Raw genomic sequence first — 25795 nt, 5'->3', positions numbered from 1 at the left:
ATCCTCCTCCTGAATGCACAATACAGATATTTCATTTAAGAAATTACGAAAAAATTGTAAGCAAGTAACAAACTCTTTCTTAAATACCCCTCCTGGATACATAAATCAGAAATTTCCTTAAAGAAATTATGAGAAAATTGTAAGTAACTAGAACATTGTTTTTGGAATTCACCTGCTGGATAAACAAAAAGTCATTTCGTTCAAGAAATTATGAGAAAATTCCAAGTAAGTAACAGACTCTTTATTGTTTTCACGACTTAGATATACGATGTAGAAATTTAATTCAAGAAATTATAAAAAAAGGAAAGTAAGTAACAAACTCTTTATTGATTTCACTTCTTTTACACAAAAAAAAGTCATTTCATTCAAAAAATTATGACAAAGTTCCAAGTAAGTAAACAACTTATTATTGAATTCGCCGTTCGCTTTAGAAATACAGAAATTTTCGTATACAGGAACTATAAACGTGATTAAATACGTTTTGAAACAACCTGTTATTTGCTTGCCTTTCCTTGGCACCTTTCCAAACGAGCGGGGACTCCCCACTGGTTCCTACACATTGCAAAAAAGTGACCAGCACGAAAACTCCACGTTTTCAACCAGACTGGTTTTGACACGACACACAAACAGAGTCATAGTGAGAGAGATATCCAAAAAGTTGGGTTAATCTAGGTTCACTTAGAGTTGCGCGCCCCTCTAAGTGAACCTATATTAACCCAACTTTTTGGATATCTCTCTCACTATGACTCTGTTTGTGTGTCGTTTCAAAAACCAGTCTGGTTGAAAACGTGGAGTTTTCGTGCTGGTCACTTTTTTTCAATGTGTAGGAACCAGTGGGGAGTCCCCGCTCGTTTGGAAAGGTGCCAAGGAAAGGCAAGCAAATAGCATGTAGTTTCAAAACGTGTTTAATCACGTGTAGAGGTCCCATAGAATGAATTCCTGTATTGTGCATGTAAACGGCGAATTCAAGAATGAGTTTTTTACTTACTTAGAATTTTGTCATAATTTCTTGAATGAAATGTCTTTTTTTTGTATCCAAGAGGTGAAATCAATAAAGAGTTTGTTACTTACTTTCCTTTTTTTATAATTTCTTGAATTAAATTTCTACATCGTATATCTAAGTCGTGAAAACAATAAAGAGTTTGTTACTTACTTGGAATTTTCTAATAATTTCTTGAACGAAATGTCTTTTTGTTTATCCAGCAGGTGAATTCAAAAAAAAATTTTCTAATTACTTACAATTTTCTCATAATTTCTTTACGGAAATTTCTGCTTTGTGTTTCCAGGAAGGGTATTTAAGAAAAAGTTTGTTACTTACTTACAATTTTTTCGTAATTTCTAAAATGAAATATCTGTATTGTGAAGTCAGGCGGAGGATTCAGGAAATAGCTTGTTATTTGCTTAGAATTTTGTCATAAATTCTTGAATGAAATGTCTTTTTTATTTATCCGGTAGGCGAATTCAAGAAAGAATTTGCTACTTACTTACAATTTTTGATAATTTATTAAATGAAATTTCTGCGTTGTGTATCCATGAGGTAACTTCAAGAAAGAATTTGCTACTTACTTACAATTTTTGATAATTTCTTAAATGCAGTTTCTGCATTGTGTATCCAAGAGGTGACTTCAGGAAAGAGTTTGTTGCTTGCTTACAATTTTTTCATAATTTATTGTATGAAATTTCCGTATTGTGTATCCAAGAGTTGACTTCAAGAAAGAAATTGTTACTTGCTGAGAATTTTTTCATAATTTCTTGAATTAAATTTCTATATCGTGTATCTAAGTCGTGAAAACAATAATGAGTTTGTTACTTACTTGGAATTTTGTCATAATTTCTTGAACGAAATGATTTTTTTTTGTTTATCTAAGAGACAAATTCAAGAAAGAATTTGCTACTTACTTACAATTTTTGATAATTTCTTAAATGAAGTTTCTGCATTATGTATCCCAGAGATGACTTCAGGACAGAGTTTGTTACTTGCTTACAATTTTTTCATAATTTATTGAATGAAATTTCCGAATTGTGTATCCAAGAGTTGACTTTAAGAAAGAAATTCTTACTTACAGAGAATTTTTTCATAATTTCTTGAATTAAATTACTACATCGTGTAACTAAGGCGTGAAAACAATAAAGAATTTGTTACTTAATAGGAATTTTCTCATAATTTCTTTAACTAAATGTCTTTTTGTTTATCCAGCAGGTGAATTCAAGAAAGAATTAGCTACTTACTTACAATTTTTTCATAATTTCTTTAATGAAATTTCTGCATTGTGTATCCACGAGGTGACTTCATGAAAGAGATGTTACTTGCTTACAATTTTTTTTAAGAATTTCTTAAATGAAATTTCTGCATTATGTATCCATGATGTAAATTCAAGAAAGAGTTTGTTACTTACTGAGAATTTTGTAGTCATTTCTTGAATGAAATGTCTTTTTTATTTGAGCAGGTGGCAAATTACAGAAAGAATTTTATGTTTAATTAAAAATTTTTTATAATTTATTAAATTACATTTATGCATTGTGTGTCAATGAGGTAACTCCAAGAAAAAATTTGTTGCTTACTTAGAATTTTGTCATAATTTCTTGAATGAAATTGAACGAAATGTCTTTTTGTTTATCCAGCAGGTGAATTCAAGAAAGAATTTGCTACTTACTTACAATGTTCTCATAATTTCTTTAATGAAATTTCTGCGTTGTGTATCCACGAGATGACTTCATGAAAGAGTTTGTTACTTGCTTACAATTCTTTTTCATAATTTCTTAAATTAAATTTCTGCATTGTGTATCCATGAGGTAAATTCAAGAAAGAGTTTGGTACTAACTTAGAATTTTTTCGTAAATTCTTGATTGAGATGTCTTTTTTATTTACACAAGAGGTAAATTCAAGAAAGAATTTCCTAATTAATTACAATTTTTGATAATTTATTAAATGAAATTTCTGCATTGTGTATCCAAGAGGTAACTTCAAGAAAGAGTTTGTTACTTACTTAGAATTTTGTCATAATTTCTTGAACGAAATGTCTTTTTGTTTATCCAGCAGGTGAATTCAAGAAAGAATTTGCTACTTACTTACAATTTTTTCATAGTTTCTTTAATGAAATTTCTGTATTGTGTATCCAAGAAGTGACTTCAAGAAAGAATTTGTTACTTACTTACTTACAATTTTTTTCATAGTTTCTTAAATTAAGTTTCTGCATTGTGCATCCAAGAGGTGACTTCAGGAAAGAGTTTGTTACTTGCTTATACAATTTTTTTCATAATTTCTTAAATGAAATTTCTGTATTGTGTATCCAAGAGGTAGCTTCAAGAAAGAGTTTGTTACTTACTTAGAATTTTGTCATAATTTCTTGAACGAAATGTCTCTTTGTTTATCCAACAGGTGAATTCAAGAAAGAACCATGAAATACTAAAATTAACTTCTCAAATAATAAACTCCAGGAAACAAACACCCAAGAAAATCTAAAAAACCTAGGTCTGAAAACCCTAAACTGCTAATTAACTATTCTAATTCATGATTTCAAGCAAGTAAAACCACACAATACTAATGTTAACTTCTCAAATAATAAACCACAGGAGTCAAACACACACGAAAATCTAAAAAAACCTAGGTCTAAAAACCCTAAACAGGTAATTAACTATTCTAATTCATGATTTCAGGCACGTAAAACCATAAAATACTAAAGTTAACTTCTCAAATAATAACACAAAAAAACTTCGTTTTTAATGAGCACTAAGTAAAGAAAAACCACACGGAATCAAGCAACTGAGTCTCTCAAACCCCTTAAAGCTATTTTAAAAGATACAAAAAACTACTTATTTAACACAAAAAAAACTTCGTTTTTAATGAGCACTAAGTAAAGAAAAACCAAACGGAAATCAGGCAACAGAGTGTCTCAAACCCCGTAAAGCTCTTTTAAAAGATACAAGAACTACTTATTTAACAAAAAATTGTGTTTTTAATGGGCACCAAGTAAAGAAAAACCACACGGAATCAAGCTACTGAGTCTCTCAAACCCCTTAAAGCTATTTTAAAAGATACAAAAACTGCTTATTTAACACAAAAACTTCGTTTTTAATGAGCACTAAGTAAAGAAAAACCACACGGAATCAGGCAACAGAGTCTCTCAAACCCCTTAAAGCTCTTTTAAAAGATAAAAAAAAATACTTATTTAACACAAAAAGTTCGTTTTTAATGTGCACCAAGTAAAGAAAAACCACACGGAATCAGACAACCGAGTCTCTCAAACCCCGTAAAGCTCTTTTAAAAGATACAAGAACTACTTAACTTCTCAAATAATAAACTCCAGGAAACAAACACCCAAAAAAATCTAAAAAACCTAGGTCTGAAAACCCTAAACTGCTAATTAACTATTCTAATTCATGATTTCAGGCACGTAAAACCACAAAATACTAAAGTTAACTTCTCAAATAATAAACCCCAGAAGTCAAACACACACGAAAATCTAAAAAACCTAGGTCTGAAAACCCTAAACAGTTAATTAAATATTCTAATTCATGATTTCAGGCACGTAAAACCATAAAATACTGAAGTTAACTTCTCAAATAAGAACACAAAAACTTCGTTTTTAATGAGCACTAAGTAAAGAAAAACCACACGGAATCAAGCAACTGAGTATCTCAAACCCCTTAAAGCTATTTTAAAATATACAAAAAACTAAATATATAACACAAAAACTTCGTTTTTAATGAGCACTAAGTAAACAAAAACCACACGGAATCAGGCAACCGAGTCTCTCAAACCCCTTAAAGCTCTTTTAAAAGATACAAAAACTACTTATTTAACAAAAAAATTTCGTTTTTAATGGGCACCAAGTAAAGAAAAAAACCACACGGAATCAGACAACAGAGTCTCTCAAACCCCTAAAATCTATTTTAAAATATAAAAGAAGTACTTATTTAACACAAAAAATTAGTTTTTAATGAGAACTAAGTAAAGAAAAACCAAACGGAATCAGGCAACAGAGTGTCTCAAACCCCGTAAAGCTCTTTTAAAAGATGCAAGAACTACTTATTTAACACAAAATTGTGTTTTTAATGGGCACCAATTAAAGAAAAACCACATGGAATCAAGCAACTGAGTCTCTCAAACCCCTTAAAGCTATTTTAAAAGATACAAAAACTGCTTATTTAACACAAAAACTTCGTTTTTAATGAGCACTAAGTAAAGAAAAACCACACGGAATCAGGCAACTGAGTCTCTCAAACCCCTTAAAGCTCTTTTAAAAGATACAAAAAAACTACTTATTTAACACAAAAATTTCGTTTTTAATGGGCACCAAGTAAAGAAAAACCACACGGAATCAGACAACCGAGTCTCTCAAACCCCGTAAAGCTCTTTTAAAAGATACAAGAACTACTTAACTTCTCAAATAATAAACTCCAGGAAACAAACACACAAGAAAATCTAAAAAACCTAGGTCTGAAAACCCTAAACTGCTAATTAACTATTCTAATTCATGATTTCAGGCACGTAAAACCACAAAATACTAAAGTTAACTTCTCAAATAAAAAACACCAGGAGTCAAACACACACGAAAATCTAAAAAACCTAGGTCTGAAAACCCTAAACAGTTAATTAAATATTCTAATTCATGATTTCAGGCACGTAAAACCATAAAATACTAAAGTTAACTTCTCAAATAAGAACACAAAAACTTCGTTTTTTAATGAGCACTAAGTAAAGAAAAACCACACGGAATCAAGCAACTGAATCTCTCAAACCCCTTAAAGCTATTTTAAAAGATACAAAAAAATAATTATTTAACATCTTTTTTATTAAGCACTAAGTAAAGAAAAACCACACGGAATGAGGCAACAGAGTCTCTAAAACCTCTTCAAGCTATTTTAAAAGATGCAGAAACATCTTATTTAACACAAAAATTTAGTTTTTATTTTGCACAAATTAAAGAAAAACCACACGGAATCAGGCAACCGAGTCTCTCAAACCCCTTAAAGCTATTTTAAAAGATACAAGAACTACTTATTTAACACAAAAATTTCGTTTTTAATGAGCACTAAGTAAAGAAAAACCAAACGGAATCAGGCAACAGAGTGTCTCAAACCCCGTAAAGCTCTTTTAAAAGATACAAGAACTACTTATTTAACACAAAACTGTGTTTTTAATGGGCACCAAGTAAAGAAAAACCACATGGAATCAAGCAACAGAGTCTCTCAAACCCCTTAAATCTATTTTAAAAGATATAAAAACTGCTTATTTAACACAAAAACTTCGTTTTTAATGAGCACTAAGTAAAGAAAAACCACACGGAATCAGTCAACAGAGTCTCTCAAAACCCTTAAATCTCTTTTAAAAGATAAAAAAAACTAATTATTTAACACAAAAAATTCGTTTTTAATGGGCACCAAGTAAAAAAAAACTACACGTAATCAGACAACCGAGTCTCTCAAAACCCGTAAAGTTATTTTAAAAGATACAAGAACTACTTATTTAAAACAAAAATTTCGTTTTTAATGAGCACTAAGTAAAGAACAACCACACGGAATCAGGCAACAGAGTCTCTCAAATCCCTTGAAGCTCTTTTAAAAGATACAAGAACTACTTATTTAAAACAAAAAGTTCTTTTTTAATGTGCACCAAGTAAAGAAAAACCACACGGAATCAGGCAACAGAGTCTCTCAAACCCCTTAAAGCTCTTTTAACAGATACAAGAACTACTTATTTAACACAAAAATATCGATTTTAATGAGCACTAAGTAAAGAAAAACAACACGGAATCAGGCAACAGAGTCTCTCAAACCCCTTAAAGCTCTTTTAACAGATACAAAAACTACTTATTTAAAACAAAACTTCGTTTTTAATGAGCCCTAAGTAAAGAAAAACCACACGGAATCAGGCAACTGAGTCTCTCAAACCCCTTAAAGCTCTTTTAAAAGATACAAAAACCACTTATTTAACACAAAATACAGGCAAGCAAATAACATGGGAATTCCTATACACGCAAGCAAATAACTGAGTTATTTTTACGTCACAATTTTCAACTTAAAACCATTCTAATTATAGCATCCCATTTCTCATACTTTACTTACTCGTTACGCTTTCTTAACCACCGGAAGTTCAACCTACGTAAATTAAGTTATAGACAATACTGGTTTAATCTCTTGGCAAAGGTGTAATGACCTGTAGAAATGTTTACCTACCAGAAAAACCTGTTTGGTACATAGGACTCTTAGAATCCAGACGAGCATAGGAAATTGCTATACGTCTCCGCAAATAACATGGAGATTGCTATACGTCTCCGCAAATCCAGACGAGACATACTACTTTAGTATGCATGTAGATTTATTAGAGACGTCAATTAAGGGGGGGGGGGGTGTCAGATCCTCCCGCTAGATATCCTCTCCCTCAAGATTTCGAAAAATACCTTCTTGGTGTTTTCATTAAAAATATTTTTTTTTAAAGCTGAAAAATATAGCAACTCCCTATTTTGAAAAAAATCATTCCGCCACATTTCCGTTAATTGACGCCACTGGATTTGAATAGTTGTTCAAATATTGTTGTTATACATGAGTAGTTGAGGAGTTTATACACTGTGTATTACTCAATTTAGTGCGACGTTACGTTGAGCTAATGTTCAAGTTTTTGTCCCTATGCATGTGTAGATTTGAAGTTGTTGCTACGTAACTGCGTTCAAAGGCCATATGGTACGGAATGTACGTGACATTTCACATAAAAAAAAAATAAAAAACAACCGATGTTTTTTCTTTTTTTTATGTTTCATTTCATCCTTTTTTTGTACTAAGGACAGCTTGGTGAAGGTCTTTGCTAAAATATCTGCTTAGGTTTTTTGTCAAATGTCCTATATTTAAGTATCTATAATTATACGTCGAATATAAATCGTTGAGTACAACCATAAGTCGAGTGGCTGCTCAGATTTTATTTCGTTATTCTGTTAAGGAAATCTGTTCCGGTTTCTAATTTTTATTTCGTCAAGTAGCTGCTTAAATTTTATTCCGTTTTTATTCCGTTAGCGGAATTTTGTTCCGGTTTTAAATTTTTAGTTCATTGAGTAGCTGCTCAATTTTATTTAGTTATTTCATTCCGTTAATGGGATTTTTGTTCTGGTTTTAAATTTTTAGTTGATCGAGTAGCTGCTCAAATTTTATTCTGTTTTTAATATCGTTAACGGAATTTTTGTTACTTTTAAATATTTTATTTTGTTGAGTAGCTACTCAATTTTTATTTCGCCTTTTATACCGTAAACAGAATTTTTGTTCCGCTATTAAATTTATAATTCGTTGTGAGGCTGCCCAAGTTCTATTTCGTTTTTAATTCCGTTAACGAAATTTTGGTTCCGGTTTTAAATTTCTAATTTGTTGTGTAGCTGCTCAATTTTTATTTTGTTGTTTGTTCCGTTAAACGAAGTTTTCTTCGTTTAAAATTTGTTTTTCGTTAAGTAGTTCCTCCAATTTTATTTCTCCTTTTATACCGTTACCGGAATTTTTGTTCCGGTTTTAAAGTTATAGTTCGTTGTGCAGCTGCCCAAGTTTTATTTCGTTTTTTATTCCGTTGACGAAATATTCGTTCCGTTTATAGATTTTTATTTCGTCAAGTAGCTGCTTAAATTTTGCTTCGTTTTTTATTCCGTTAATAGTCCAGGACTTTTAGCTCAAAAAAGTGTCGAACCCGGACAAAATTGCAATATAAACGAAAATGGTACTAAAATGATCAGAAAAAAATTCTATACAACATACTAAAAGTTCTTAGAACTCTACGTGGGGCGGAAACCCGAAAAACATGAGGGAAGAGAGAAATGCGGGGGAAAATGGGAAAAATGTAGAACATGCCAAGAAAATAGTTTAAAGTGAGTTTTCTCATGTTTTCACATACGCTGATTATGAAATTGACATCTAAAATTCTGCATAGAAAAAGAGTACTACGGAAAACGGGGGACCAGGAGAAAGAGGGGAGAAGAGAGAAGAATACCGGGTAGGGGTAGAAAGCGGTTTGAAAGATATTTTCTGGGGTATTCCTATCTTGTGATTACGAAATTGAGAACTAAAATGATATAAGAAAAAATGATTAACATAAAACGGGGAAATGGGGGGGGGGGAGGGAGGGGAAAAAGGGAAATAGAAAGGGTAGGGGTAGAAAGCATGTGGAAATGTTTACAAATTTTAATACAGGAGATATATAGAGGTTCGGCTACCCCATAGTTTAGGAAAAGGCAAAAAAAAACTCGAGAAAGAAATACGGAAAGATACTGAAATTATTTTATTCCGTATTCCTCGCCGTTATCAACACGCGCGTGGGTTCGTCAACATAATCCTGTTCTAATTCGACACTCAGTAAGAGAAGCAAACAGATGGAGGGCTGACAAGAGGAAAAGGGATGACTGAGTTTCAGAGAAACATATGAACAATGTCTATGCCAGTACTCGCTTCAGTGAATGATCTAATGCAGAAACTGACGGGCCTAGAGTACAGTTCTAGTGAACAGCACGTTACTGCAACCGCAGCACGAGTAAAGAGAGATACTAAGGATCTACTGACGTTTCTTGAATTCCTTCTAGAGAACTGTCCTTTCACTAGTTCCATAGAGCTTAGAAGTATAGGTTCCGGGCTGATTGCCCAAAAAGGCGTCAATGCAGAGGATGCTAAAGCTGTAGGTGAGCTGATCCTCCAGCGCATGGATGGCCAATCCGTCGAAAGTTTTTCATTCAGGAAGAAAGAAAAAGTCGTTACACTGGCATCCGATGGGAACATAAGGATAGATGGCGAGATTTTGCATATCGACTCTGCACTGCTTTTTCAACGTCTTTCGACTGCTGCCCATACATCTGAAAATGACATGGCAGAAACTCTACGTTACGAACTGTACAGTTATCCCCCGCTTTGTTTGAGAATTCTGGTATAATGCGTCAGCCAGACAAACCTGCACTAGCGAAAGTAATATCGAAAGAAGCGAAAACGGACTCGATTCACAACCTGCCAGTGTCAGATCGTGTCACTGTAGTTGACGGAGGTTGGCTGCTTCAGCAAGTACCTTGGAAGATTGGTGATACTTATGATTCAATCTGTGACAGCTATGTTAGTTTCGTTACTCGACGCTGTACCTCCCCTACTGTTGTCTTCGATGGATACAGCGCTGGTCCAACCACGAAAGATGCTACCCAAAACCGACGGTGTAAGGGAAGCCAGCATCAAGTGATCGATTTCAGTTTAGGGATGAAGCTCCAGAAAAAGAAGGAAGAGTTTTTGAGCAACTCTCAGAACAAACAGCGAATTATAAGCTACATCAGGGAAAAACTCAGAGTCAAAGGATTTGAAGTCGTCCATGCGAAGGACGATGCTGACTATCTAATCGTGAAGACTGCCGTAACGAAAGCAGAAAACTCTGAAACAATAGTTCTTGGCAACGACACTGATCATCTGATTCTACTCTTGTATCACCTCCCGCCTAATACAAAAACACTTTACTTCGAATCGTCAACGAACGCAAAAGAAGCGATAACACGGTTCTGGTGCCTCAACGAATTTAAAAAAAAAATGGGAGAAGTATCCAGGCTACTTCTGGTAGGGTACGCACTCTTGGGATGTAACACGACCTCACAAGTTTTCGGACTTGGAAAGCAAGCTGTGCTACCTCTTTTGAAGAAAAGCGAAGTGTTCAGAAAAAAATGCAAAGTGTTTCTGGATGAATCATCGTCTAAAGATGAAATTGTGAAAGCGGGTGAATATATTCTCCTCAGCTTGTATAAAGCACGACCAAACGAAGATCTCACTAAGCTGCGATATCGAATTTTCTTGGAAAAAGTTTCTTTGTCAAATACTACGGCGTTTGTTAAGCCTGAAAGGCTTCCGCCAACCGAAGCTGCAGTTTTATTCCACTCCCAGCGAGTGCACCTCCAGGTATCCTGTTGGAAAGGGGAACCAGCTGACCTTGTCCCGGCTGACTGGGGTTGGGTCCTCAGAGACCATAAATACTCACCTGTGATGACCGATTTGTTGCCCACACCTCGGACTCTTTTGAGTGTCGTGAGATGCAACTGTAAGACAGGCTGCGAGAACTCGCGATGCAGCTGCAAGAAAATTGGATTAGCGTGTACGTTCGCGTGCGGAGAATGTCAGGGTATCAACTGTTTGAACAGGGACAACGAGATTGTCGAAGACGAGGAGCTCGACTAGTGACATCAATGCTGTGTTTTTCAAGTCAACTCTACTGCCTTAAAAAGTGCAGATTCTACCTATAGTTACTGAAGTTCTTTTTTTAGTTTTTTATTCAACGATATTGCCTTCGAAAGTACAAATTTTACCTATAATAGCTGAAGTTTTATACTGTGATCACTGCCAAGCGGTTGTTTTCTGTATGTTTAGTAATTCAAATGGTTGTAAGAAATGTCTGTGATTCTAGAAAGTAAAAGTTTGATACTTAAGCGAGTTATTTTGTCCATAGGCCTACTTATTAGCCATTAGCAGCTGGCTCAGGAGTCAGGCTTCCCTTCCCCTTTTCCGCTATTTCCTCCAGTTTTGTTCGGTTTTCATGGTTCTCGTTTTCTTTCCTTCATTTTAGGTGTCAGTTTCGTGATCAGCAGATAGGAAAACCCCAGAAAACACATTTCAAACTGATTTCTACCCCTGACTTCAATTGTCCCTTTTCTTCCCCTCTTTCCCCCTTTTCCCTCGTTATGGTGGGGCTCATGTCCTTTATTTCATTTTAGATGTCAGTTTCGGGATCAGCAGATAGAAAGACCCAAGAAAACATATTTCAAAGTGCTTTCTACCCCTACTCTGTATTTTTAATTTTTTCCCCTCTTCCCCCGGTTCCACCCGTTTTCCGTAGTACTTTTATTCTATACTGAATTTTAGATGTCAGTTTCGTGATCAGGGTATGGGAAAGCCCCAGAAAACTCACTTTGAACTATTTTCTGGGCATGTTCGGCATTTTTCCCAATTTCCCCCGCATTTCCCCCTTTTCCCCTGTTTTTCGGGTACTCGCCCCACTTGGATTTATGGGGACTTTTAGTATGTTGTACAGAATTTTTTTTTTGATCATTTTGGTACCATTTTCGTTTATATTGCAATTTTGTCCGGGTCAAACCCTAAAAGTCCTGGACTATAACAGGACTTTGTTCCGTTTTTAAATGTTTAATTCTTCAAGTACACGGAATTTTGATCGCTTTTTAAATTCTTAATTCGTTGAGCAGTTGCCCAAATTTTATTTCGTTTTTGATTTCGTTAATGGAATTAGTTTTGCGGCTTTAGAATTTTAGTTCATTGAGTAGCTGCTAAAAGAATTTTTTTTTTATTCCGTTAACGAAATTTTGTTTCGGTTTTAATTTTTTTTTTCGAGTAGCTGCTTAAATTTTATTCCGTTTTTACTCCGTTAACGGGACTTTTGCTCCTTTTTTAAATGTTTAATTCTTCAAATACACGGAATTTTTTTCCGTTTTTAAATTTTTAATTCTTCAAATACACGGAATTTTTTTCCGTTTTTAAATTTTTAATTCGTTGAGCAGTTGCCCAAATTTTATTTCGTTTTTGATTTCGTTAATGGAATTAGTTTTCCGGCCTTAGAAGTTTAGTTCATTGAGTGGCTGCTAAAAAAAATCTTTTTTTTATTCCGTTAACGAAATTTTGTTCCGGTTTTAATTTTTTATTTCGTTGAGTAGCTGCTCAAGTTTTGTTTTGTTCTTTATCCCGTTAACGGAGTTTTTATTCGGACTTTAAATTTTTAGTTAATTGAGTAGCTGCTCAATTTTTGTTTTTTATTCCGTGAACGGAATATTTTTTCCAGTTTTAAATTTTTACTTCGTCAAGTAGCTCCTCAAATTTTATTTTTTTCTTTATTTCGTTAACGGAATTTTTGTTCTGGTCTTAAATTTATAGTTTTTTGTGTAACTGCTCAAATTTTATTTCGCTATTGGTTCCGTTAACGGAAGTTTTGCTCGTTTTTAAATTTTTATTTCATTGAGTAGCTGCTCAAATTTTATTTCGCCTTTTATACTGTTAACGGAATTTTTTTCCTGCTTTAAATTTATAGTTCGATGTATAGCTGCCCAAGTTTTATTTCGTTTTTATTCCGTTAACGGAATTTTTGTTCCGGTTTTAAATTTGTAGTTTGTTGCGTACCTGCTCAAATTTTATCTCCTCTTTTATTTCGTTAATGGAAGTTTTGTTTTGTTTTTAAATTTTATTTTGTCGAGTGGCTACTCAAATTTTATTGTGTTTTTATTCTGTTAACGGAATGTTAGTTCCGTTTTTGAATTTTTATTTCGTCAAGTAGCTGTTCAAATTTTATTTCGTTTGTTATTCGATTAAAGGAACTTTTATTCCGTTTTTAAATTTTTATTTTATCAAGTAGCTGCTAAAAAATTATTTCGTTATTTATTCCGTTAACGGAATTTTGGTTCTGGTTTTAAATTTATAGTTTGCTATGTAGCTGCTCAAATTTTATTTTGTTTTTTATTCCGTCAACGGAACTTTTGTTCCGTTTTTAAGGTTTTCATTTCGTCAAGTAGCTGCTCAAATTTCACTCGGTTTTTTATCCCGTTTAAAAAAAATTTTGATCTGTTTTGAATTTTTTTTTTTCGTTGAGTAGCTGCTCAAATTTTATATCGTTATTTATTTCGTTAACGGAATTTTTGTTCCGGTTTTAAATTTATAGTTTGCTGTGTGGCTGCTCAAATTTTATATCGTTTTTTGTTCCGCTAACGGAATATTGTTTCCTGTTTTAAATTTTTAGTTCGTGGTGCAGCTGCCCAGTTTTTTGTTTCGTATTTTATTTGGTTAACGATATGTCTGTTCCGTTAATAAATTTTTGTTTCGTCGAGTAGCTGCTCAAAGTTTATATCATTTTTGATTCCGTTTACGAAACTTTTGTGCCGTTTTTAAACGGAACGTGTTTAGCTGCTCGAAATTTATTTTGTTTTTTATTCCGTTAACGGAACTTTTGTTCCGTTTTTAAGGTTTTCATTTTGTCAAGTAGCTGCTCAAATTTTACTCGGTTTTTTATCCCGTTTAAAAAATTTTTGATCTGTTTTTACTTTATTTTTTTCGTTGAGTAGCTGCTCAAATTTTATTTCGTTATTTATTTCGTTAACGGAATTTTTGTTCCGGTTTTAAATTTATAGTTTGCTGTGTAGCTCCTCAAATTTATATTGTTTTTTGTTCCGTTAACGGATTATTGGTTCCTGTTTAAAATTTTTAGTTCGTGGCGCAGCTGCCCAGTTTTTTGTTTCGTTTTTTATTTGATTAACGCTATGTTTGTTCCGTTTATTAATTTTTATTTCGTCGAGTAGCTGCTCAAAGTTTATTTCATTTTTTATTCAGTTTACGGGACTTTTGTTCCGTTTTTAAAATTTTTATTCGTCAAGTAGCTGCTCAAGTTTTATTCCGTTTTTTATTCCGTTAATGGAATTTTTATTCCGGTTTTAAATTTTTATTTCGTTAAGTAGCTGCTCAAATTTTATTTTGTTCTTTATTCTGTCAATGAAATTTTTTATCCGTTTTTAAATTTTTGTTTCGTTGAGTAGCTCCTCAAATTTTATTTCGTTATTTATTTCGTTAACGGAATTTTTTTCCGGTTTTAAATTTATAGTTTGCTGTGTAGCTCCTCAAATTTTATATCGTTTTTTGTTCCGTTAACGAATTATTGGTTCCTGTTTAAAATTTTTAGTTCGTGGCGCAGCTGCCCAGTTTTTTGTTTCGTTTTTTATTTGATTAACGCTATGTTTGTTCCGTTTATTAATTTTTATTTCGTCGAGTAGCTGCTCAAAGTTTATTTCATTTTTTATTCCGTTTACGGGACTTTTGTTCCGTTTTTAAAATTTTTATTAGTCAAGTAGCTGCTCAAGTTTTATTCCGTTTTTTATTCCGTTAATGGAATTTTTATTCCGGTTTTAAATTTTTATTTCGTTAAGTAGCTGCTCAAATTTTATTTTGTTCTTTATTCTGTCAATGAAATTTTTTATCCGTTTTTAAATTTTTGTTTCGTTGAGTAGCTCCTCAAATTTTATTTCGTTATTTATTTCGTTTACGGAATTTTTTTCCGGTTTTAAATTTATAGTTTGCTGTGTAGCTCCTCAAATTTTATATCGTTTTTTGTTACGTTAACGAATTATTGGTTCCTGTTTAAAATTTTTAGTTCGTGGTGCAGCTGCCCAGTTTTTTTTTCGTTTTTTATTCGGTTAACGATATGTTTGTTCCGCTTATTAATTTTTATTTCGTCGAGTAGCTGCTCAAAGTTTATTCCATTTTTTGTTCCGTTTACGGAACTTTTGTTCCGTTTTTAAAATTTGTATTCGTCAAGTAGCTGCTCAAATTTTATTCCGTTTTTTATTCCGTTAATGGAATTTTATTCCGGTTTTAAATTTTTATTTCGTCAAGTAGCTGCTCAAATTTTATTATGTTCTTTATTCTGTTAACGAAATTTTTATCCGTTTTTGAATTTTTGTTTCGTTGAGTAGCTCCTCAAATTTTATTTCGTTATTTATTTCGTTAACGGAATTTTTGTTCCGGTTTTAAATTTATAGTTTGGAGTGTAGCTCCTCAAATTTTATATCGTTTTTTGTTCCGTTAACGGATTATTGGTTCCTGTTTAAAATTTTTAGTTTGTGGTGCAGCTGCCCAGTTTTTTTTTCGTTTTTTATTCGGTTAACGATATGTTTGTTCCGTTTATAAATTTTTATTTCGTCGAGTAGCTGCTCAAAGTTTATTTCATTTTTTGTTCCGTTTACGGAACTTTTGTTCCGTTTTTAAAAATTTTATTCGTCAAGTAGCTCCTCAAATTTTATTCCGTTTTTTATTCCGTTAATGGAATTTTATTCCGGTTTTAAATTTTTATTTCGTCTAGTAGCTGCTCAAATTTTATTATGTTCCTTATTCTGTTAACGAAATTTTTTTTATCTCTTTTTGAATTTTTGTTTCGTTGAGTAGCTCCTCAAATTTTATTTTGTTCTTTATTCTGTTAACGGAGTTTTTATTCTGGTTTTAAAGTTTTAGTTCATTGAGTCGGTGCTCAAAGTTTTTTTTTATACCGTGACCGGAATTTTTGTTCTAGTGTTAAATTTTTAGTTTATTGAGTAGGTGCTCAAATTTTATTTTGTTTTCTCTTCCGTGAACGGAATTTTTGTTCCAGCGTTAAATTTTTAGTTCATTGAATAGGTGCTCGAACTTTATTTTGTTTTCTATACCGTGAACGGAATTTTTGTTCCGGTGTTAAATTTTTATTTCGCCAATTAGCTGCTCAAAAGTACATTTTTAGAATCTGGTATTGGCTAAAATTTTAAAATTTCCATTTTTATTATCCGTTTTTGTTATTCCATTTTGATTCCAACCTTTTTTTAATTTTTCTTAAAACTTGTCATGTCATGAATAGTTGGATTCTGGCTAGAGATGTGATTGCCTTTTGTATGAATGAATTACTAAATGTAAAAAACTTTTCAAAAACTTCTTCTCCTAAAGAAAAGTTACAGATGTAAAAAATTTGATAAGGTGCTAATAAAAACTTTTCATTTATTCAGTTTTAAACAGTGACATGAGGTCAGAGAAACACCTAAATACAGCTTCAATAAACATGTTCAAGGAAAAGCTTCAGTAAAATCCAGATTATATTTTGAGTTCTTTTGTTCAGGTTTGTTGCTTGCAGGGTTTAAATAAGTAACAATAAGGTAATAAAAAACAGATGTTGCTTCAACTTTAGACCTAAGATGGATCTAGGAGACAAAAAATGCAGAGGTGATTTTAGGGGAGGGACAGAGATGGCACATGCCCGGGGTGCAGAAATTTTAGAGGCGCAAAATTTCAAATCAATAACCAAAGTTTCGTAGTTTTTTAAACTTATTTTTTTTTTAGCAAAGTAGAGAGAGCAGTTAATAAATAAAAAAAAGTTTTTTAATTAATTAATAAAATAAAAGTAAATTGAAAAATAATACAATAATAATGATTAAAATAGTTGATAAAAATTAAATAGTTAAATAATAAATTTTGAAATATTTAAAAATAAATTATTAATTAATTAATAAAACGAAAATTGTTTTGCTAATAAATGAAAATTTTGTTTGAACTTGCCCTGAAAATTTTGTGGGAGACAGGAAGGGGAGGGGGGCTAATCAAGATTCTTTCCTGGGCGCAAGAGAGGTCAAAACCGGCACTGAAGAGATGTCGTTATATTGTTATCCTTTGTGCTGTAACTCTTTTAGTTATAGTTATAAATAGTGAAGCCATTGAGTCCACAAAACACAATACCATCGATCCTCTGGGCTCAGACTTTTTTTCAGACAAGGCTAAAAGTGTGTAAAGCTAGTATGAAAACTAATACTGCAGGCTCTACAACGTGAATGATTTGAAATGCCCTTTAACAGGAACAGCTAATTTTTATTATTTCTTAGAATATGTTGTTGTATTTGCTATGTTGTTATATTCAATTCAATATGTCCATTTTTTCAATTCAATTCGTTGAATTACCAAATGGTAAACACATAACATTCATCTAAGTGGCTGCCCAAAGAAAGACATTAACGCAATTGATACTGGGTGACCTCATATGTAACAAACGCTTAACGAACAAAACTCTTAACAAACAAACAAAACAAACACAGCAGGAAATAAAACAACCAAATTATGACCAATCTCTAAATATGAAAATGAAAGCAAATTTGCAAAAAAATAATATCGTAATAATAATAATAATCAAAGCAAATAAAAAAGAGAAAAAGGGAAAAAAACAAAAAAAAAACATCCATGAACCAAGACCCAAAAGAAAGTTTTTCATTTCACTCTTAAATAATCCAAGGTGCCCTGCCGCCCGAATGCTCTCTGGAAGAGAATTCCAAACCTAAGAACCTACAGAAAACATCAGACAGAAAACAAGAACTACCATAATAATAAAAAAGAGATAAATAGTTGCTTACTGTATTCTAGGCGCGAAGCCTAGTTTTAAATACATTAAAGCACAAAACCATAAACATCGAAAAAACGAGACAGACGTAGAACTCACAATTTAAAAAAGGGTTATTGCATTTACAGATATAGAATATAGACAAAGTGTGAACTTAAAAAAGAATAAACAAATAAGAGTTTCAATAGGGATAAGTCCTTTTGTTTGACAGTGAAAAACAAATACATAACCTCTTGATATTTCGATGACACAGTCATTCTTCGCGATCAGCAGAAATCCTGAGTATTTCTGCTGATGATGTCCTAGATAACTGATAGGAAAGCCTGCTCTAGTTCCACTTCTGTATTTCATTGACTAGATTATGAGCATTGCGGGTACTATTACTATGAAGTGATTTATCTTCTCTGTAAAAACAATGAAATACCTTAGGACTGATATAATTGTTTGATTTAAGTTTTAATGTCGCTCTTTACTTTTATTTGAATTTGTTTTCATTTCATCATTCAAAACTTGGATTACTACTCGTTAATTCCCTACCATAAACATTGTTTTAAATTACACGCATTTATTTGGGCTATAATATATTCAATTTTCCTTCATTGCGGGGTTTTTGGAAGGCCGTATTTGTATTTGTTTTTCACTGTCAAACAAGGACTTATCCCTATTGAAACTCTTATTTGTTTATTCTTTTTTAAGTTAAATTTTTTTTGAAAGACTGAAACAGGCATACCAGGAAAATTGCTTTATAAATATTGCTTTCACTTTGTTCTGGATAGACAGATAGACTTATCTATCAACAAATGAAATGAAATCATATTTATACAATCCTAAAAAGGGCGTATCCCAGATTTCCCTCTCAGTCGCTCGGACTATCTGTCTTGACTTTTTCTGCAATTAGCCATTTCTTGATGTCTACAAAATACTAGATTTTAAATCAATTACTCAATGAATTTAACTAAATTATTTAATTAATTATTATAATTAATTAAAATCAAGTTTTTGGCGGGCATCAAGACATGTCTAATTGTAGAAAAAGCCAAGGCAGATAGTCCGAGTGATTGAGAGGGAAATCTGGGATAAGCCCTTTTTAGGATTGTATAAAAATGATTTCATTTCATCCTCCATAAAATTTAAAATCCTCCATAATATTTAGGCAATGTTGAAATTTTCCATGTAAAATCTTTCTTTGTAGACGATTAAACTTTGTAAAGATGGCAGTACTTACACTATAAAAAAAATTTTCTGCCTGGCAAGGATTCGTAAAGCGATGAACCAATTATGCTGAAACATAGTGCGTTTGATGTTTTCGGCAGCAGAACGTAAAGAGAGAGGAAGGAGTAATGGGGTCTATTGGATTAGGGGCTATTTTGGGCATTTTTCAACTTGAATCTTAATTTATTCGGTTCAATGGCGACGGAATAACTTTTTGATTACATTGACGCTCCGCTTTTGCAGCAATAAACAGTCAGTATGGTAGGATAGGGATGGAGGGAGTTTATTGGAAGTAGGGAGGAGCCGAAAAAATGTGCTAAGGGATGAGATGAGATAAAATGAAATGATCATTTTGAGATGTGAATAAAATAAAATGAGATGAGATACCAAAAGCATATAATATAATTAGGAATTTTACTTGAAGTAAATAATTTCTAAGACCACACTGGCTAATCATGATAAAACGAAACAATAGTAAAAAAAAAAAAAAAAAAAAAAAAAAAAAAAGAGAAAAACGAGGATTATACAAGCCAGTGAAACATATGGACTAAAATGCAAATATTTCAGTCAAGACCTCCGCTTGACCATCCTCAGTGCAAGATAATAATATCAAAATTACTAATAAAAATCCATGGATACTATAAAAAAAAAAAAAAAAAAAAAAAAAAAAAAAAATTTATACAGAGCATTTTTAAAAGCTAAACGCTTTCCAGGTAAAACATCATCACAGATTAGGTTAGGTTGCAAAATGTGATTTTTTTTAATATTTAAGTAAAAACGATCAGAATTAATTAGTTCATTATAAATTAGTTCAGGGAGGCAGTTGAGATAAAAAAGTACATTCACCGAAAGGTTGCTCTCAATAGAGACACGGGAGAAACCTATTTAAGCCCCATTTATAATGAACTGATTTATGACTGATATATAACTGATATATATGATATATGACTGATATATGACTGATTTCCAAATTTTTTTTTTAGTTTTTTAGTTTTCTTTAATTTTTTATATGTGGATGCACCACTTTTCCCAGATATTTTGGAGATTTCTTCTAGGAACCTATTTATTGCGGTACAAAATTTTACAGAGAAAGTTGTAGAAGCCCGGAAGACGTAATTTCAATGTTTTGAGTGTTATTATTCGATTTATTCAATTGTGTGTGCTTAGCTTAAAATATAGGCTTCAGCTGGCGTGCAAATGAGTAGTTATCTCATAGGCAATTCAATTTTACAAAGATGGCAGCACGCCTTACAATGAAACTGACTTTCTCTTTAATTTGAACAATTACTTGATAATATACTGCTAGTTTTGACCATTATTTTGTTACCCTTAGAGGTTATACGATAATTTGCTGTCTTGACAACAGTCAGGGGGTCCTCCGAGACACCCTTACTTCATAAGCTGAGGAACAACTAGTGACCTTATGCTAACCCTTAGAAAAGGTGGTGGTAACTTTCAAAAGGGTGTACAACCAGCATTGTATGGCATATACCCTTTTGAAGGTGTCTGTGCTTGGGAATATACAGGTTGCACATGAAAGAATTTAACCCTAGAAATGATTTTTCTATGCACTATCCCCCCTCCCTCCAAAAAATGAAAAGGTAGCCTAAAATGCACTTACTTGTAGTCAAAAATGACGAATCAGAAAGCAAAAAGCATAAAAAAAAAAAATTGTGCAGCGGCGACCTTTTGGGGCCTCAGGACTCCTTGCTGGTTTAGTCCCTTAACGTTTATTCCCTTAAGGTTTAGTCCCTAAGCCTTAAGGGGGCTTTACATACTCCTAGAATAGGATTAAAACCAATAGGGCCACTCGCAACCTTCTCCTAAAAAATGGAATGGTGTGGTAGGATTGCATAAGGAAAGATTTAAAGGGAAATGGGAACTTCTTTGGAGAGTATAAAAAGAAAGGATTTGAATAAACAAGCTCCTCCATGGGATGGAGGAGGAGCTTGTGTAGCTGTGTTGGCCTCAGGTGGCTTGGTGATGCAGTGAGTTGTTTGTAGTAGGCTATATGTGTGTCACTCTCAGGCTAATTTTAGTTAAGAAATATCAAGTATTTAGTTTTTGAATGCTGAGAAATAAATAAATAGAATGACAAAGGCAAAATAACCATTAGTATTTTCAACTTATTTTATGAAACATTTTAAAACATGGTAACGCTCTCTAAATTTCAAAGAGCTCTAAAGAAATTTGTTAGACACGACTGAAAATTTTGCACGTGAAAACTTTTAGTATATTCGATAAAACTTCGTAAAGATGGCATTACTTGTGTGTGGGCTATATATCTTGGAGCTCCGTCTTTATTTAGGGTAAGCAATCGCTGTCCGGATAAACTTTGTTTGGTATTTTAAAAGAAAGTAGTATGCCCTGTTGTAGTGCAATGGGTTTCATCCCAACTTTGCAATACGAGATCCAGTGCTCGAAATCAGCTGGCAGTACTGTCAATGGCAGTATTCACTGCAGTTCTCGTAATTAGATTCTGGTGATTTGCGATTCCTTTGATTGTGATGTGAAAGCACCTCCTTATTAATCCACACAAAAGAAGAGAAAGTAGTATAGCTGAATGAAAGTTTTAGCAATTAGATCAAATTATCAAATCATGAATCTCTGAAAGTTTCGTTGACCTAGCTCCACTACTTGCTTTTAAAATCTGAAAGAAGCTTTGTTTTGAAAAGTGATTATTCACCCCTACTGTAGAAACTGTTAATTACAGGAATTTTAATTCTGTGTATTAATTTAGTGTTTTTTTTAAGGCGCTGTATTTTTATCCTTTTATTATGTATCTTTTATTCGGTGTTTACTCTTTTATTATATACATAACATAACAAGATACATAATATTACATACATACATAGCCTTTATATACATTACAAGTATATACACATATATACATAATATACATAACAAATATGTATATATACATATATACATAGCATATTTGCATACATAACATCTATATATATAACATTTATATACATAACATAACATTAATATACATAACAACATATTAACACTACATACATAATAAGATAACAAAAGTCTATTGATAACAAATATAAGATAACAAAATATAAGATAACAAAATATAAGATAACAAAACCCGCTTGCAAACTTAGAAAAAAGGAGCGGAGTAAGGAAAAAGAAAAACAGAAATGGAATGAAAAGCGAAATGAAAAAAATTATCGAAAAACCGACTTCAAAGCAATACAAAATACAGAATTAATGGAAACAAACAATAGTAAATATCGTCAACTGGCAGAAAATAAAATATATGCTTTAGTTTCGTGTAAAATGCTTCTCGCTTTACGTAATTCATTGTACCATAATTCATACGTAATCCATCACTTAATTCATTACTGAAAAAACTATTAATGACAGAAATTTTATTTCTGTGCTTTAGTTTGTTTTTATTTTTTTCTATGTATTTTCACAATTTATTATGTATTTTACAACTGATATTTTATTACGTGTTATAATGTGCATTATTATGTGTAGTATGTGTTTTATTTGGTGTTTCATTATTTTATTATGTATCTTTTATTTGGTGTTTATTCACACGTAATATACAAGATAAGATAACATAGAAAAAAAGAAGGAGAATGAAGAAGCGGAGTAGAATAAAAGAAACGAAGCAAAATAGAAAAAAACATAATTAAAGAATCGACTTTTTTTTTACAAATTTATGGAACAAAAATAGTAAATAACGTCACCTGGTAGAAAATACAATAAACGTTTTATATTCGTGTTAAATGTTTCTCGCTCTACGTAATTCACTGTACCAAAAGTGTCAGGAACAGAATATTTCCTTAAAATAAAAATATTCCTGCAAAACAAAGAAAAAACTTAACAAAAACTTTGAGAAACGAAAAAAACCCGAACGAGCCTTTAACTGCTCAGTTGCAGATGGCGAATCCCAAAGCTGCTAAAAATATACACCGAAAAATATGGATCTGATATGGATATATAAATAATATAACAATATGTATATAAGAATATATAATCCATGGAAAGTATGGATCCGAATAAATTCAGCGGACAAGATTGAATCCCAAAGCTGCTAAAAAAAAATACACTGAAAAATATGGATCTGATATGGATATATAAATAATATAATAATATGTATATAAAAATATAAAAAAATATGGACATGAAAAGTATCGATCTGAATAAATTCAGCGGACAAGATTGAGTCGTGGGGACAGGACTGACTTCCGTCAGTCTAGTCCCTGGGCATGGTATTCTGTATGCAACATGTGTTCGAAAAAAAAAACAACAAAATGATACTTTTTTTAAATCTAGGGAGGGGGGGGGGAGATTTCGTTGTTATATATTTTTTCAGTGACAGCACCAAACACAGCCATTTGTCCATGAAAATACCGGAAAAAGTATATTTTAAAAATATAGGATGGGAGGGGCATGCTTTTTAGGGGGACAATGCCCCACCTGACCTATATCCAACAAAGCCTATATACTATATCTATTGTATCCAATACACAAAAGTCCAAAGTAGCAGTATTGCTCTTTGGCCAAAGATTGGCCAATTTTTGCCAAATTTGGCCAATTTTGTTGCCAGAGAGCAATAAAAAGTGGCTTCGGGGCATGTACTCCTTCCCAGATTTCAAAAAACACCTTTTTAAAGAATATTTTCATTAAAAAATGCCTTTTGTTTTGTCAGTTAAAATGCTAATCTGATTTAAATCCTAATTATTAAATTTTGTGAATTTTTGCAGATTCGAGTTTGGATCGAAACGCCTCAGCCAAATACTTCGTGCTTCACTGTCACGTGATCCAGTCCAGCCAATCCTCTGGGATCCTCATTACGAAGCCTTGGATCGAAGTGTTGGTATTGTTCTTGATGTGATAAAAGAATGTATTGATAAAAACGACCCGGCTGATGTTCTAGTAGGGTATTCATCATGGAAGAAAGGAAGATAGCAGTTATTACATAGTGTCTGGCTTTTAGATGAAATTTGAAATAAGGGCGATTATGGGACCCTCTGTTGTTCGACCAATAAAATGCTGAAATGTGGTGGAACTACTGTGCTAAAAATAATTGGAAAATTGTCTAGAAACTAACTGATTTCTAGGATTGAACTGTGCAATGAAGATACAACAATATTTAATTGTGCCACAATTGCACAATTGTCACAATGTGCCACAAATATCAGGAAAGTTTATTGTGCCACAATTGCATTTGATTGAAGAACAGTTCTCAAATATCAGTTTGTGTTGCCTTTTCTCACTGCCCTTTTTAGAGGTTGGGTTTTATTACCCCCTCCCCCCTCCCAAAAATAACACATTGAATATACACTCTTAGAGCCTTTTTCGCATATTTAAAGGTAAAGGTATCTAAATACAAAAATAGTAATTTTGTGGGTTAATTTAAGGTTAAAATTTTAGCTTCAATGGTGAAAATAATCATTAATCTTATTCGGATTTGTTTTTTTTTTGTTTTTTTTATTGTTTTTTTATTGTTTTTTTAGGAGGTGTAATTCTCGAAGGATTATTTAATATTTTTGTTAAATTTAGGTCTATAATCTATGTCATCAAATTAAGGAAACTCTATGAATGACTAATCCAGTTTCAAGAGACAGAACTTTTTATAACCTGTTTTTACCAGAACTTGTTGTTTCTTATTTTCTCACCCAGAAAAATTAGCATTTGATGTCAAAGTCGTTGTTGCCATATTGCAAATCAGTGTGCTCCTTACAATTTCTTCACATGAGAACTTGCTCATTGAATCATCTAAACTCGTAAAGTACATTGTATTCAATTACGTATAGTATCATCAAAACTCGTAAAGTACATTGAATCATCGCTAAAGTAAATTTTGTCAGGTTTTAATCACTGTTTTTCTTTAGACAACCCCGGTTATCAATGGTTAATATTTAACTCAACCCTGTTTAAGCCAACCCATTCCATACACCACCATTCAACTCAAGCTACTTTAACGCAGTCCCATGCAACCCAGCCTCATCCAACTCAACCACTTTTTTCTTAGCCCTCATTTGACTAAACACCTATTCAATATCATCCCCGTTTAGTTCAACCCTATGCAGCTCAACCCTCTTTAAATCAATCTCACCCAAATCTACTCCAGTCAACTCCACTTCGTGAAATTCAGCTTCATTCAACTCAACCCCTTTTTTCTTAGCCCTCATTTGACTAAACACCTATTCAATATCATCCCCGTTTAGTTCAACCCTATGTAGCTCAACCCTCTTTAAATCAATCTCACCCAAATCTACTCCAGTCAACTCCACTTTGTGAAATTCAGCTTCATTCAACTCAACCACTTTTTTCTTAGCCCTCATTGACTAAACACCTATTCAATATCATCCCCGTTTAGTTCAACCCTATGTAGCTCAACCCCCTTTAAATCAATCCACCCAAACCTACCTCAGTCAACTCAACTTCGTGAAATTCAGCTTCATTCAACTCAACCCCTTTTTTCTTAGCCCTCATTTGACTAAACACCTATTCAATATCATCCCCGTTTAGTTCAACCCTATGTAGCTCAACCCCCTTTAAATCAATCCACCCAAACCTACCTCAGTCAACTCAACTTCGTGAAATTTAGCTTCATTCAACTCAACCCCTTTTTTCTTAGCCCTCATTGACTAAACACCTATTCAATATCATCCCCGTTTAGTTCAACCCTATGTAGCTCAACCCCCTTTAAATCAATCCACTCAAACCTACCTC

General features: G+C 32.6%; 1 protein-coding gene across 1 annotated transcript in view; it reads left to right on the top strand.

The window, feature by feature from the left end:
* LOC148942395 (extracellular serine/threonine protein CG31145) overlaps window positions 1–25260 on the top strand; it is a 243110-nt gene extending 217850 nt beyond the window's left edge. The window contains exon 9 of the mRNA XM_089103653.1: window positions 23821–25260. Coding sequence (XP_088959779.1) covers window positions 23821–24025 — 205 coding nt within the window. The 3' untranslated portion in view covers window positions 24026–25260. The remainder of the gene's footprint in view (window positions 1–23820) is intronic.
* The last annotated feature ends 535 nt before the right edge of the window (window positions 25261–25795 follow it).

The sequence above is a fragment of the Artemia sp. Qi Xiang Cuo genome, chromosome 17 (assembly GCF_049724085.1).
Source record: "Artemia sp. Qi Xiang Cuo chromosome 17, ASM4972408v1, whole genome shotgun sequence".
In the NCBI taxonomy this organism is placed as follows: Eukaryota; Metazoa; Arthropoda; class Branchiopoda; order Anostraca; family Artemiidae; genus Artemia; species Artemia sp. Qi Xiang Cuo.
The sequence above is the reverse complement of the archived record's forward strand: the minus strand, read 5'-3'. Positions and strand labels throughout refer to the sequence as shown.